The following is a 16,446-nucleotide window of genomic DNA, read 5'->3' as shown; positions in this document are numbered from 1 at the left end:
ACTAATATGATGCTTGATTAAAAAAAAAAATCTAATTATTTTCAGTCCTCTGATTTCTACTTAGTTGATCTTACTGCTTTTGTATTTTGCCCCAAGGCTAAATAAAACAGAATGAGAGGCTGATAAGAAGTTGGTGGTGGCTCTCTTATCAGCTGTTCATTCCTAAGGGCTCAGGGCTATAAAATCTCACATCCACCTCCTTCATCCTTCCCAGGGAGCTTGCCACTTCGGGATTCAAGGAAGGTGAAAAGAATTCCCCTTCCTTTCATTGGTTTCTGCATGCTTTCTGGAAAGTTAAATCCTTCGCTGGGACTTTCTGATTGGATTGTTTCTCACAAATATTTTCTCATAATGCCCCACCTGCTTGTTTTCCTAGCTATTGGAAACTGATTCCTTTCAAAACCCAGTGCCGATACCAGCTCCTCAAAGAAGTCTCTGTGACCTTTCATCAGCCCAACAGTTATCTCCATAGAGCCCAGAACCCAGAAGACACCTTCCCCGATAATTATCAGTCCCACTGGTGACTTGGTTCACTCTGTATCTGTTCACCTTGAGAGGACTTTGCTCCTTTATTTATCTTATACCTAGCAGAGGGAGTGGGACTTGGCAAGAACTTATTTTTTTTTTTTTTCATTAAGGTGAAATTGAAATTTAGAATAGAATTCTTCAAAGTCCAATTTAGGTAGCACACTGTAATTAAATGTCCTCAATGAAAACAGACCAAGTCTCCAGGAAGCAGTATGACAAAATTATGAAGATTTCTGAAACACTTAGAAATTATGAGATTTCTGCCTCACTTCTCCTCTGTGAATCCTCCCTCAAAAGCCGAAGGATGAAAAATGTGCAAAACCATGGCTTAAGATGCATCCCGTCTATCACAGTGAAGAGCACAAGTTACAGGGAAAGAGAAAACAATGATATAAAAAAATGAACTGCGGCTCACTCACTTGGTGAAGCATACTTCAGTTATCAAGAATTCAAAGGAACTGCCACAGCACAGGGACACGTTGTAATTTTAAGTAAAAATGCAGACCAAAATGTCTAGTTTCAAAGAAAAGAAAAGGGAGGGGGGAGGGAGGAGGGAAGAGGGAGGAGGAAGGAGGGAGGAGGAGGGAGGAATGAAGGAAGGAGGTAGCTAGGTTAGGGAAGGAAGGTAAGGGACGGCTGAGATGGCTCAGCGGATTAATGAACTTTCCCTCAAGCCTGATGACCTGAGTTCAGTCCTCAGCCAGGATCGCTGTAAGCTGTTCTCTAAGCTCCACATACGGAAATGTCATTCACACACACACACGCAACACAAAACACATAAATGTAATTAAAAATTCTTAAATAAAAAAATACCAACTTTGAAAGGAAATAAAGAACAAAATGTTATCAGTGCTTGTTTGGAAAGACAGAAACATGTCCCTTTTCAGTTTTTTGAAATTTTTCTAAATTCTACATTAGGATACGTATTTTATGCCATAGTTAACTTTAAATGTATTTATAAAAAATAATAATTTCTTTCAGAAGTACTCCCAAAGTTTATAATTATCTTTTTAACAAATATTAATATATACTTAATATAAGAATGTATCATTTGATTAAAATAATAAAGGATTCAGCCTAGATAGTATCTAAGAAATGCTTAAAACATTTGTTCACCTTAACTGATTTCTGAGATTTCCCCGTGATGGTAGTCATTAAGTCACCATCTAAAATCACCACGGAAACGTTTCTGTGAGAGGAATTTTTATTCTATATGATATACAACAGGATATAACATATAATTTATATCAGAACATATTAGACTTGTAAATCTAGTAATTTTTCATACATAAAACAGGAGACTCTCAAGTGCCTTGCAACATGTATGGAAGACAAATGCTAGCCAGCACACAGCTGTTTCCAGAGCCCTTGACATGGAAAAAAGTTCACTGTCCGTTTACCACATTTCTGAAGTGACAGACAGTTCATTCTATCAGCTGGCCTCTAACTGCCATTACCAAATTTTTTTAAAAAAAAATTTAAAATTTAAAATGAAAAAACAAAAAAATCTTTATGAAAACAGCATCCAGGATTTGTATATACCAAGTTCTATGAAGAACAACAAAATGTTTTCAAAATGAGCTTCATGAATAAACAGAAAGGTAAGTAATCACTTGCCTTTGTAGAATGGATCAAAAATTGACAAGCTCATACATTCTAAAGTAATGTGATGGTGACATGAGTCTGGCAGCGTTGGGATGAGGCTGACGGGCATTAAAATGCTACCACACTCTCAATGAACAAACATTTTACAATAGAACAAGAGGGAAATACCAATGAGAAATTTAAGGAGTTTACTCAAAAAAAATTACATGATTAGACAAAACTGTCCAACAAGTGGGATTTGTGACGAGAGAACTGAGGAAATAATTCGTGAATCAGCAGTGAATTTTTGAAATTATTGGGTTTCATGTGACAGGAAGCAGCAACTCCATTGTCTCTTGCCTGTCATCTCCCTGAGGTCTACTCTAAGAGGAGCATGTTAGTGATGCGTTCCCTCTCACATTTTTCCACTCATTCAACAGGGGCAAGTACTTGCAATCCTATAATCTCTATAGCGAGTAGATTCTAAGGTAAATAAAGAAATCTCCACAAGGTACCTCAAAACCGCAACATTTATAATTGCAATAAAAAGAAATGCACCACAAGCAATTCAAAACCCAAAGGACTGAAAGTGGGTGAAAGGCACTTCTGGCTAGAGCTAGGGAGGAAGGGGAGGGAGTGAGAGGTGATGCCCTAGAGGAGCCAGCACCTGAGCTATTTGGAATGCTCACATTCCAACCATAGGGTGGGACTGATCTTCTTGTTCCTCTATACAGACTTCCTTAGCCTGTATGGCTATCTCTTCCTCGTCTTAACTCAAAACACAACTTCCCCAACGGCCTTACCTCATAACAGCCCGCTCACAATGCTCTATTCTCCAGGTTGACATTCACCCCAATAGATCAGGAGATACTAGAGGACAGAAACTCTCTGCTCTGTACTGGCAAGAACTTATCAAGATGCCCAGAGCAAAGTCACTGCTGAAAGGTCTAAGGATGAACTAACAGTGTATGTGTTAAAAACCTGTTTGGGAAGCTAATGAAAAGGACTATAGGAAGAGGAAGCTAAGCTCCAGTTGGAATGAATCCCTATAAACACCAAAGTGACAGAAAATGTGTTGAGATGGGGTAAGGGAAAGACAACTGCATGTGCTTGGGATGCTGGGGGAAATTCAGACACCATTCACAGAAAAGGGAAAGATGACCCGTCACAGTTTGAGGCTGAAAGAGTACTGAAGCACAGTCCTCCCAATGCCACACATTGTTTAGTTCCCCCATCCAAACTTAAAATTTTAACTAAAATACAAAATAGCATAACACAGCATAACTCAACCTTCCACAGACTTTACAGGACAGAATGGTATTTTGATAAATTTGCTCTCACTGTATTACTTCTTAAAAAAGATTTAATTTTTATTCCTGTGTATGTGTGTGTGTGCATCTGTGCATGTGGGTACCATGGAATCTAGAAGACAGCCTCAAATCCCCTGAAACTAAAGTTACAGGCAGGTGGTAGCCAACCATCGTGAACACTGGAACCTGACCTCCAGCCCTCTGCAAGGGCAGTGAGTACTCTTAACTGCTGAGACGTCTCCCCAGCCCTAATTTTTAACAAGCCCATTTCATCTAAATTACTCTTAATTTTTCAATGTGCATTCATCATGTTAATAAAATTTCTGCAAAAAATATAGGAAAAAAACAATTGACTATTAAAATTTCCAAATATTTTGTATCTTTTGAAGACCTTCATGGAAAAGGTAAAATGGTATTTTATTATTATTATACATATATGTGAGAGTGTGTGTGAAGGTCAGAGGACAACTTTGTGCAGTTGTCTTTTTTATGAATGAATGTCTCTTCATTCATCTTTTTCACATGGAGTCAAGGGATCAGATCAAACATAAGTTTCCAGACTTGTAGGATGAGCACCCTTACCCACCGAGGCATCTTGCCAGGCCAAAATGGTACATTAGTACATTAAAAAAATAAAAATGCCTTTTATTCTATGAGTCTATATTATACAACACAAAATAAAATACAATTAACCTATGTAATGAGTATGTAAGTTTTCCATTACTGAAGATCTTCCAGTTAATTAAAAATCAGCTGGAAGGCTGGCAAGGGTCTCACTCCTAAAATCATTAGGAATAGTAACTGACTTTTGGACAGAGAAGGGATAAAGATGAGCAAGAAGCATGCGGACAGCTTCAGAGGAACAGGCACAGCCTAATCAGAGTCAGCTGGAGGATTACTGAGCATTTGATTGTTGTTTCAAAATTCAATATATATAACCGGATATGCCAAAATTTATGGACCAAAACATTTAAATCCCTGTGTGATCTGAAAACAGTTGGGCACCTTCGGGAGAAGATTAACTGTTAACCAGTATTATCATCACGTGTCCTCTGTAAACCTGTGCTGCTCCTGCTACACCTATTTTTACAATGGACATGGAACACAACGTTTTATTTCCTTTTAACTGCTCATTCTTTTTGTGAGTCTGACACACTCAATGCTACCGCCGAAGAAGAAACTGCAAACTAACAAAATGTCCTCCTTTCCTCAATGGTTAAACAAAACACCAGAAAACTAGAATGGCTTTCCAAGTACATGTCTCTTAGTCCTCCTTTGTCCAAATGGCTGTTTTTCTCTGCAGTAAAAAGTGCATCATTCAGAAGTAATCCTAAGGACTCATGGTTGAGCCTCACAACCTCTTCTGTAATCACTTTCCTAGCATTTTGATAACATTTTCCACTGTATTATTTTTCCTTCTAGAAAGTACCACACAGTCATCTGAAACTTCAACTTGATCTTACGTTACCATAGCGATTAAAATGCTATCTTTTTTTCTCACAAGTTGGAATTCTAAATGTATTTTCCAAACAATATGACTCAGGGCCCTCACTTAGATGGAACTATAAAAAGGTGTAAGACATGGTGCTCTGTATGGCGCTAAGCACATACAAGCAAATACAGAAGACTTCTGTTCTGGGTACCAGCAGTCCATGGGTAGGACAATGGGAAGAGTCGGCCTCCAGAGCATGAGAAACTGGGTTGAGATTCTCACTCTACCACTAACTATTTTTTTTTAAGACAAGATCCCACCCATATAGCCCAGGCTGACCTCACACTCATTATAGAGACAAGTCAGCTGGAGGATGGCCTTGAACTTTGGATCCTTCTTTCCCATCTCTCAAGTTCTGGGGTTACAGGCCTACACTATTATGTCTGGCTTATCCCAGGGCTTCCTGGATGTTAGGCAAGCAGTGTACCAAATGAGCTACAGCCCCAACTTACTAACTTCGAGGCCGTATGCAAAAGGTTCAGCTTCCGATTAAAAAAAAAAAAAACCTGAGATAATAGATTGCTTCTAGGAGGCTGAAATATAGACTGGACAAAATGAAACCACGCATCTTATGGATGTGCACCTGTGTCACCTACAAGGCACTCTTTAAATCAGTCAAGAGAATTTCATTTTTCTAAATCATTATTGATGAAGATGGCATTATTGTTTGGGAGAGCAAGAGAGTATCAGAATAGCGAGGGCTGTAACTGAATACAAAAACTGACGAGGTTCTCTGCATTTGCGTACAATTACAGAAAACATCTGAATTGGAATCAGAGCAGTTCTGCTAGCTAAAAACTGTCCTGCTTGACTTAAAATAATTTCATCCCAAAGGGCTGAGTTACTGCTCAGTGGTAGAGCTCTTCCGGCTGAGTGTGTGCAAGGCCCTGGTTCAATCCCCAGCAGCACAATAAAATACATAAAATAGCTGGATGTGGTGGCCCATATTTGTGTTCCCCGCACTGAGAGGATTGCCAAAAGGTTGAAGCTACCCTGAGCAATGCAATGAGTTCCAATTCAGGCTGGACTACAGAGTGAAATCCTGCCTCAAAATCCCCCAAATGCAAAAAAATAAAATAAAATAAAAAGAGATTGTATTTAAAAAAAACTCTCTATGTACAGACAATTGCAATAAATCTACTGCAAGTAATACAATGCCATTTTCTTTCTAATCAGATATTTCATCCATTCTGAACAACTTTCTCAAATTGCAGAACTGGGCTTGGGGGTGGGGCAGCATGATTTTAAGCCTCTTTAAATTTACACTAGGAGAAACAGTTTCCCTGATCTTCCCAGGAAGAAATCATCTCTTCTTTTAAAAACGGGTGTTGTGTTATTCATGCTAGATTGGAACACATTATATCATGTATGACGTCTGTTTGTGTAATCTTCAGTTTCCTAGTACTCTGATGCTGTAATCATGTTCAAAACTTACCTAACCCCTACTTCAATAAATCATGTGAACATGTTTAATAACCTGTAAAAGGAAGTGAACTATAAGTTGTCAACAGACAGACAGGTGCTTAGAATTAAAAGCCTGCTAATACTCCATTTGGTGTGTTTCAGGGCATTTCACTAAATGGATTGTAGCAAAGTGTTTAACACAGATCCCTAAGTAAACAACCATTAACTAATTGCCAACGAAATAGAAAAAGAAATTGTAAAATATGCTATTACACTAATAAAATGGAGAGGAAGGGGAAAGGCTGAAAAAAATTCAGTCCAACATCTAGGACACTATGAATTGCTCAAGGATAAGATATAGGGAAAATCCCAGTATATGATTGTTATATATTGCTAGTATATAATGATCAACATAAAAAGGATTCAGAAGAGATTATTTATAAGCCAGAAAAATGGCTTGGGTAAGGGTGTTTGCCACCAAGCCTGATGACCAGAGTTCAAAACTTAGAAGTACATGGTAGAAAGAGAGAACCCACTCCCCAATGTTTAATCCACACATGCGTCCCCATGCTTAGAGATGAATTCTCTCTCTCTCTACTTGTGGATGACCCCCCCTTGCACACATAATAAATAAAAATAACTTTTTAAAGGTAACTTTACAAAAAAACAATTTATTACTAAATTTTCACATTGATTTTATTTAATATTTCAATGAAAATGAAAGTGTTCACCTAAATGTATAAACAAAGGTGTTTTTGTGGGTAGGTAATCTCATATAGTCAGGGAGACACTGACCATATCTTTAATACCACAGAGAGGTACCTGACATCACACTGTTTAAGTCTCTCTTGTTGGAAAGCAGAGAACATTATTTCCTGGATATAGATTAAAATTTAACTAGTTTGACTATCAACAATAATCTAATTCACTTACTGAAGAAAATAAAAGTCCAACATTAAGGCCTACAGAACAATATACAGATGACTCTAAGGAAGTGGCGTTCTCCACACAACAGGAATGGCACACACATGAACTCACAGAGACTGGCAGCATGCACAGGGCCTACACGGGTTCAAGCCACACGGGGTCCCAGCACTGTGAGGGGTGCGTGGACACAGGCTCCCACCCCAACCAAGAAGCTACCTGCAACTGACATCTGCTTGAAAACAAAAAGTTAGTTTTCTTCAGTGGAGTCTCACTGGGTACATTAACCATACTTACAGGCAGGTGCCATGCCCAGCAGGATGGCCAATGCAAAATGAACTCAATGATATTTTTATAGACTTTTTTTTTTTCACATGGCTTTTGTTTGGGCATTGTTTGTCTTGTTAGGTTTTGCTTGTATATTATGGTTTCCAATTTTGCTGTTTTTATGGGTTTTGGTTGGAGGAGGGTTGTGTGTTTGTTTGGTTCTTGTGTGTGTGTGTGTGTGTGTGTGTGTGTGTGTGTGTGTGTGTGTGTGTTTCTTATTCTGTTCTAGTTTGTTTACAGGTTTTGAATTTGGGGGGTGCTGTTTGTTTTCTGAAGAAAGAAAAGGGAGTTGGATGGGTGAGAAGGTGGAGGATCTGGGAGGTGTTGGAGAAGGGAAAGCATGATCAGAACATACTGTATTAAAAAAATTCAATTAAAAAAAAAAGGATATGGGGCTGGAGCAGTGGGTTAACAGGTAAGACCACCTGGTGCTCTAGCAGAGGACCTGGGTTCAGTTCCCGGCACCCACACAGTGGCTCACAACCATCTCAAACTCCAAGGAAATGTGAAGGCCCCTTGCATGAGATGTGAACACGGTTTACATACACACACACACACACACACACACACACACACACACACACACGTTTAAAAAAACCTTTTAAGACAAAGTAGGTATGACTTAAGCATAATATCAAGACATGCTACTTTCAGGCCCACATACAGAAGAAAAACTTTTAGTTTTTTTCTTAAAATGTTATTTTTGATTTTTGTTGTTATTGTTCAATTGGTTCCAAACTGACAAATCGACAAGGCAGATTGGGAATTTCAGTCTATCTACCCAATCCTGCTTCCGACTCAAGCAAGTAGGCACAAAGTTGAGAGACTGAGACAATTTATTAACTGTCAAAAACAAAAGTAGCAAGCCTCAGTTTTTTATACCTTTCTTAAAACAAAACAAAAAATATTACTTGGGGGTATAGATACAACATTGAATTCACATACATGGTCAGCTAGTTTCCTAGGGTCCTGACCTGTATTCTACTAATATTATGAAATTGGGAACTAATGGAGTTAGGATAATAAAATTAAAATGATTTACATTACAGAAATACAACTTGTTAATTTTACCAATGGAGTAAATGTTAAAAAAAATATTTCTATGTCGTATGTTACTTCAAGCTTATAGTTAAATTTTCTTTTATAAGAACAACAACTATGGTATGCCTGGTTGTGTAGTAGTAAGGACTTCCTAAGGATGAAAACACACATTAGAAAATGGACATCAAGAAGTCATAGCTACTACTAAAGCATTTTAAAAGGCATCGTCTACTACGTGAACGGTTTCTGAAGGTTCTTGCAGTCAGAGCCACCAGCCTAGTGGGGCTGAAAGTACTGTCTTCGCATCACCCAGGAACAGCTCACAGCTCCAAACCTGCCCAGATGAGAGACAAAACATCTGCACCGGAACAAGTTAGCATTTGATGGGTACTAACCGAATTGCTTGGGTCAAAATGACTAAATTCCTACGAAGAAAATATAAGACAAATTCTGCTGTCACTGCTCACTACTTACTAGCCATGCCTAATTAAAACAACTTTTCAGAATTTGTAAACCACATATAAGATATCAAATGTTGGCCATGCTTAGGAGCTTTAAAAAAAAAAAAAAAGCTTCAAAAGTGGCAAATAAGATATACAGAGCCCACTGACCTACATGCTCAGTAACACTAACACCAAATGTCCTGTGTACATATGCAGATGAAAACACAAAGAAGTTCTTCAACAGACTTTGAGTCTCCCAAATATGGTGTGCGTGACTAACAGTGAGCGAAAACGCAACTAAAACTGTCTGCTGAAAACCCTTTACAGTCTAGGCACAGCAAAGGCCTGAGTGGCAGCAGAGAGGGATGTGCGAATTTGTGCAGGAATCCGGCCAAATGTTTGGCAATTTCCCTCATAGCCTTGGATTTATTGACAAATGGCACTTTCTCCTTTTGTCTGTTTCAGCTAAAGAACACCAGCTGAGGGCAGATAACACAGTTCAATGGTAGTGTGTTTGCCCAGCATGTGTGAGGGCCTAGGTTAAATTCCCAGCACAAAAGGGATTTAAAAACAATTAGTTGAGTGGTAGAAATTTCCTTGTCTTCAAAATTCATAGCCTTAAGGTTTAGCTTTACAAAGGCATGTTATATCAAATAACATAAACAAAAAGTTGCACAAAAATTGTCCATTTCAGAAATGTGTCTAATGGAGCTCCCAAAAATTATTTTCTTGGAAAAAATTAAGCATACTATATTGCACTGAATTCTATATTTTACTTTGAATGTTTCTCACTATAAAAATTTCCCACAAAAAAACTTATACTAGATTATTATAAAAGGAGTGTTATTAAAAGAAAACTTAGATTGTGTATTTTTAATATTTGTGTGGATGTTTTGTCTGCATGTAAGTCTGTGCACCACATGTATGCAGTGCTCGCAGAGATCAGAAGAGGCCTCGGATCTTCTGGAACTAGAATTACAGGCTACCATGTGGGCACTGGGAATCAAACCCTAGGTCCTCTGCAAGAACAGCAAGTGCTCTAACTGCTGAGCCATCTCTCCAGCTTCCAAAATTTACATTTTAAAACACAGTCTCTGAATATACTTTACAGATCTCAGTGTTCCCTTGTTCTCAGCGATGAACAAAGTACTTAACTGCTTTACAAATAATGTAATAGACACACTTTGGTCTAGTTACTCTGTCCTGAAGCCCTTCAGTGTCCTCGATGCTGTCTACCTGAATGTTATGTCAAAGGTGAAGGCATGGTATATTTTCCTTCAAAAGATTTGTAATTCGATATAGGTACAACTGAAACAAACATACACACTGCAAAATAAAACTATTCTATAACCACCCTTAATTGTGTGTTGATATAAAATAAAGTTGCAGAACATTTTGTAAGAAATGACTATATTCTTTACATAGAAGCGTAGTAAGTTAAATTGGCAAGGCACTTTTCAAGTTAAGATATGGCTCTCACAAAATTCACTAAGTACCGGAAACACCCCATGAGCGCATTGTGTAAGTTTTACCATTTTACTGATGAATAATCTGAGATCTTAGAAAAGTGCATGACTGGATCAAATTTACACACTAAGCAACTGAGCTGCTCGCTTTTTGAATTGGGCCACATCACAACTGTCACTAGATCGGCAATTCTCAAGTGCTTTCACATTAAGAAAGACCTTTCAAACAAGTTATGAGATTTCATCATGACTCCATTCCCATCGTGTAATGGTAGCAGCTGAAATTCACTAAGAGCATGCCATGTGAAAGGCACCACTCCACACTCTACACCAAGCCAATCCGATCAATCAAAACCCTGTAAGAAAGGGCTCTCTCTCACCCATTTTGCAGATGAAAAGACTGAGGCTCAGAATAAAATGGGTAAACTGCCTAAGATCACATGGCTAGCAGCTCCAGGAATCAGGACTGAAGCCCAGAGCCTATCATTCCAGGACAGACAATGTTCTTGGAGGGAAAGAAAAAAAAATGCAGAGGAAAAGGTTGGAGAGATGGCTCCGCAGATAAAGGATCTTCCTGATCCTGCAGGGAGCAGGAGTTGAGTTCCTAATACCCACACTTGAGGGTTCATAACTATGGGGATCAGATAGATGTCTCTGGCCTCCAGAGCACTTACACTCACATGTGTGCACACACACACACACACAACTAAAAACAATAAAAGTAAGTAACTAAAAAATAGCAAAGGAAGGTAGGAAGAATGCCTTCTGAGTCAGGCAGGAGATTGTAGAAGCCCAGCATGAGCAGCTGAGGGGCCCTGGTAGAAGGGCAGGAGCCCATCAGTCTGGAGCACTTTTCTCCCATAGAGGAGAAGGAAGTGAGCCAGGCAGGTCCGCTGCCAGTCTGATGTAGGGAGTCTGAGCTGAAGAGGATAAAAAGTGTTGACTCTAATTCATAAAGTCTCATTTGCCTGAGAGGAAATTTAAAGTCACTAAAAGACTCAGAACAGACATGGTAACACCCCCCAAAATTGATAGCCCACCACTGCCAAAGTACCTATCACACCAGAAGAAATAACAATCACTGAAAAAAGTCTGACTGGCTCTTTTCAGCCTTCTTCTTCTTTCCCTTAAACTGGCATTTATATTTCTGCATTGCCTTGTCATCCTTAAAAAACCTCCCAATGGAGTGGAGACTAGAAGGGGAAATGTAATTAGCATAGCTGCTTTCTCATTAGTTTTCATACCAGGACTCCATGGTGCTAGTGGTTAGTTTAGCATATAGCTCTTTCTCAGAACGATGGCAAGTCAGATGAAGAAAATCACAACAGAATTCCATTCTACAGCACATCTTAAAAGTGGAATTTGTAAATCCATTTACCACATCAAAGGACAAAAGCAATGATATCCAGGCATCCTTAAGTGGCATGTCTTAAAAGATATATTCATCGAGGAAAACTAACTCTAATGGAATTTCCTCTCATTACTTAAAATAAACCAGGTCACTGAGATGGGATGCGGTATGGTATTTTGTTCATTTTGATTTCAGTTTAATTTCATCAAATCATAAATTCCCATGAAAATACCTTAGGCATATGCCTGCAGTCACTGTAACGCCCAGCGTTTCAGTATATGTGCTTTTGCATGATTTTAAACAAAATAATAATCGCTTCTCAGCCTTTTGGCTAAGATCAAGTGTAAACAAAATAATAAAAAAAAAAAATTGTGAGCATATTGCTCCAAGTTGATTTTTTAAAAAAAACTTATGTCAATAGCTTTAAGTATGAATTATCTCCGTGGCTATAAACTGCAGGTATAAAATATATTGTATGATCTGATGGGAAATTTAACTCGGAAGACTAAGTTAAAGGCCTAACCTACGCACATCAAAATTAAGCTAACTTCCTAGATTACAGCAATGATCTTTTTTTCCTTCCCAAAACCACTGAAGTTAAATATACCTCGATGTATTAAGTTCAGCTGTAACTACAACTGTAATATACGTTCCACTGAACCGTGACCTGTTTTCTCGTCTCAAAAGTGAAAGGGGAATTATGACAGTTATGAGACTTACATTTTTTCCATTCTGGGATCCTTCTGAAAGTTTATTTCACACTAGAGCTAAAAGCAAAATGCACTTCATGACATTTATTTGCTTTGCAAAAATATTTATTTATGTTACTTACGGCTCATAAGACAGCATTTCAATAAGTCACTGGTAACAATTATATTTTTCATTTGCTTTCAAAGTATACAGACCAAGAGACAATTGGCAAGGAAAAATATCAGTATGAAACATGATGCCTAAGTTTAAAATTCAATTATAACTACATGCTATATTTACTTACAAGACAACACCAATCCACACAAGTACAAAATTAACATATATAAATAAATGTGGTTTAAAATACCCACCCCTAGCAGAGAGCTTTTTGGTGTTGATAATTTTGGCAGCATACTCTTGTCCAGTAGGGATTTTCATACATCTTCTCACCACTGAGAATGCCCCCCTGGAAACCAATAATTAGCAAGTCAGCAGTATAATCAGATCTAGTATCCACTTAGAAACTTACACGAGCATATTTATGGGTCTTTAGCAGTCTGTCAAATAGCAATATAATAAGAGCACTATCTAGAAATTCTTGCTGGCAAACCCAGATCCTTCTTAAATGCTGATAAATAAAAATAATTTTTGACTGGAAACACATTATTAATCAACAAAATAAATGGAAATGCCAATTATGACCACTCTTGTTTGCACATGAAATTTGAAAACATTTCATAATTCACACTCACAAAACACCAAATGCTCATAGCAAACCCTGCAAAGAGCAGAGATGAGGAACAGGGAGAAAAAAAAAATCTGCTGCCTGCTTATTTCGGTAGGGAAAATAATTAACATGGCTCCAAGTAAGTAAATATGGCGATTGTTTTCATTAAAACATAAATCTGGGGCTCACTGGTGTGCTTTACCAGATCCCGGGGTAAGGTGATTTCTCTCTGCCTGGTTTGGGCTGGGGGAGGGGAGAGATTTGAATTAAGCTGCTCTTCCGACATGTCTCCATGTTTCAACAGCAGATCATCTATAAAGATATCATTTTCATTCCATTTAAAATGCTTACACTTCCTTTTATGCAAGTGTAGGAACGTACAGCACACACACACACAAATGCATCTTTTCCCTAGTAGTTGAAATTAGCGACAGAGGAACCGGTTTGGTGTTGGATGCTTGGTAAATCAGCATTCCTGGCTGGGTCTCTGGTCGCCCCTGTACAGATCTTCTGTCGGTAGGTACTGTGCCGTGTCCCTCCTTAACATCTACAAGAAGTTCTGGCACTTAAGCGGAGGAGGTCATTTTACACAACCACAACGCTAGGCTACCCTTGGGAAGCGCTTTCCTGAGCTCCAGAGGGCTTTTCCGCTGCCTAGATAAATAAATCTTCTCAGGAAAGATGTACACGTACTTAAAAGAATGATGGGGAGCCAGTCATTTTAGTGCAAAGGGTAGCGGATATGGGGCAGGGGCGTGGGTGCTGTTGGGTGGCCCTTTTCCTGGACAGAACAACTACTTGGATGCCGAACCAGACTCTCCACCAAGCCAAGTTGAACTTTCGGCATCGATAAATATGGCACCATCTCTGAGAGCCAGTGCTCATCAGCTCATCGGAACCTGGGTCGGACGGCAGACACACCGACCCCGGGCTGAGCAGGATGACACCTATTTACCAATGTTGCATTTTGCGTGCATCTCCTTTCCTCTCAGAACACACACACACACACACACACACACACACACACACACACACACACACACACACTCGCGTGCGCTCACACTTCTCAGGATGACAGCTACAACTGCAGAGATCGTAAATTCTCTAAGTCTCCCGTGGAGAGGTGGAGGACCTGAGGAGGGTGGGCTGGGGTATCGGGGCACCCGCCACAGCGGGGCAGAGGTTTCCTCCCCTCTCTGCCCCACCCGCGTCAAGCCAGGGGTCCGTCACCCCGTCTCGGCCTGCGGGGTCCCTCTCCCCACTCCCCACGAGGAAAACGGGGGGGGAGGGGGTCGCGGGAGGAGATGCCAGGCAGGGACGCTTACTTTCCGAGCTCCTCGAAGAGCTGATACTCGTCGGTGAAGCGGGTGCAGGTGGTGGTCGAAGCCATGGCCGGGTCTGGACAGTGCGCCGCTGGGAGCGAGCGCGACGGACGACACGCGAACAGACGCGGCTTCCCGGGACTGGCGCCGCCGCGCTGTCACCCGGGGCCGCCCTCACTTTCCTTGTCCGAAAGTAGCTCGCCCGCGAGGGAGTGCGCGCAGGGGCGGGGCGCGGGGCGAGGTGGCCAGACCAGCCCGCGCCGCGATCCCTCCTCCTTCTCCTCCTCCTCCTCCCGCCGCGGCCGCGGAGCACTGCGCTCCCGAAGGGGTCGGGGGACCGGCCGGAGGGGGTGGCTGCTGACACCGGGGCCGCAGAGTGACAGCCGGGCCGCAGAGCGAGCTCAGCGCAGCGCCCGGGGAGACGGGTGGCGGTCGAAGAGTGAACAGCCGGCCGGCTGCTCCTGCGGGCGGGCGGAGGTGGCGCGGGTGGCCCGGGCTCCCCACGGGGCCGCCAAGGCTGGGAACCCGTGCGGCGACAGAGTGCGCTCGGCTCGGGCGGGCGAAGCTGGCGGCCACAGCTCCTCCCCGGCGCCTCCTCCCGCCTCTCCCCGCCCCGCGAAGCCCCCTCCTCGCCGGCCCTACACCTCCCTCTAGCGACTCCAGCCGAGTCCCTCCGGGCTGCTCTCCCGCAGCCGTCTAGGGAGACCGGAGGGAGGGGACGCGCGGAGCAGCGGGGAGCGCACGTTAGGGGACGGGACCAGCATTGTCGCAGTGACCCACGAGGGGTCGGGAAGAGGAGGGATGACTCGCAGCTCCCACACCGGGGCACATCTCTACCCGGGCCGGCCACTCAGCCACCCAGTGCCGGGGAAGCCGAGAGCGAGGGATGCAGCCGCTGCATCTGGGCGCGGCTCGCGTTTACTGCTCCCCGACCCGGGTCCCATGCCTCGCCCCCTCCCCGCACCCCCGGCTCGCAGCGACGGCCGGGGGCTGCCAGTCGAGGCCACCTCTGCTGCACCCCGCTGTCCCTCGGCTAGGGGCGAGGATAGCTGGGGCGCCACGTTTCATTTGAGGTTTTACGGTCACCTCTTCGCCCTCCTCTCCGGTGGTTTTCCAGACTAGGGCAGTCCCCCCCCCATAAGCCTTTGCTTGGCCATAAATCCTAACATAATGAAAGCAAAAAAAAGTGCAGCAGCGCTGCCACACCTTCCTTCCCCTCCAGAGTAACTCCCCTGTAACCTCGGCAAGTTCTGATAGTAAGACAGGCCTCTCGCGAGATGTCCCACTCGGGTGGCGAGGGGGTGGGGCCGTAGGAAGGTTGGCTGCGGGTCACGCGACCCGGGTGGGGGGGGCTGACGTCATTGGCGTCACGTGAGCATGCCGAGCCCGTTCCGCTGTGCCCAGGGAGAAGGGGGAAAAAAAAAAAGGAGAGGGAGATCGTGAGTTCTCCTCGGCTTCACGTTCTCAGAGAGCAGGCCAGGTAGGGGTCCAGGAATGCGCTCCTGTCCGTGGCTGTCCGGAAAACCGCTGTAAAGTTCGAGAATAGTCCTGCCACGGTTGCTTAAAAATTAGCAGGGAGGAAAAAAAAAAAAATTAGCATGTAAGATAGGTAAGTTGTCACTGGTTGCTAAGATAATTTCCGGGCCTTCTCTCCAGTTCTGGGTCTTTAATAAACGTGGCGGTTGCAGGTTTAGAGGCCGACGGAAGACAGAAGCATCGTGAACGGATTTTTTTTGCTGCTTTTTGTTCTACGGGGTACCGTAAAATCCTAATTTGCTCGTGCTTAGAATTACATCATGCACTTAAAATTTTACAACAGAAAGATGGTAACTTTCGG

At 42.1% G+C, this 16,446-nt stretch overlaps 1 protein-coding gene across 22 annotated transcripts in view; it reads right to left on the bottom strand.

The window, feature by feature from the left end:
• Nucleotides 1–15,205, bottom strand: part of Camk2d (calcium/calmodulin dependent protein kinase II delta) — a 253,455-nt gene extending 238,250 nt beyond the window's left edge. For 18 of the 22 annotated variants that reach the window (XM_028856030.2, XM_028856078.2, XM_028856068.2 and 15 more), the window contains exons 1-2: nt 14,613–14,770; nt 12,932–13,026 (exon numbers count right to left, since the gene is read on the bottom strand). In XM_028856030.2, the coding sequence (XP_028711863.1) occupies nt 12,932–13,026; nt 14,613–14,677 (160 nt within the window). In that variant the 5' untranslated portion in view covers nt 14,678–14,770. Of the gene's footprint in view, nt 1–12,931; nt 13,027–14,612 lie in introns of all 22 variants that reach the window. The other 4 variants (XM_028856050.2, XM_028856105.2, XM_028856139.2 and 1 more) reach the window with 1 other exon arrangement.
• Nucleotides 15,206–16,446: the final 1,241 nt, after the last annotated feature.

This window comes from Peromyscus leucopus, chromosome 6, assembly GCF_004664715.2.
Source record: "Peromyscus leucopus breed LL Stock chromosome 6, UCI_PerLeu_2.1, whole genome shotgun sequence".
Taxonomy (NCBI): domain Eukaryota; kingdom Metazoa; phylum Chordata; class Mammalia; order Rodentia; family Cricetidae; genus Peromyscus; species Peromyscus leucopus.
This window is presented reverse-complemented; position numbering and strand designations above follow the sequence as displayed.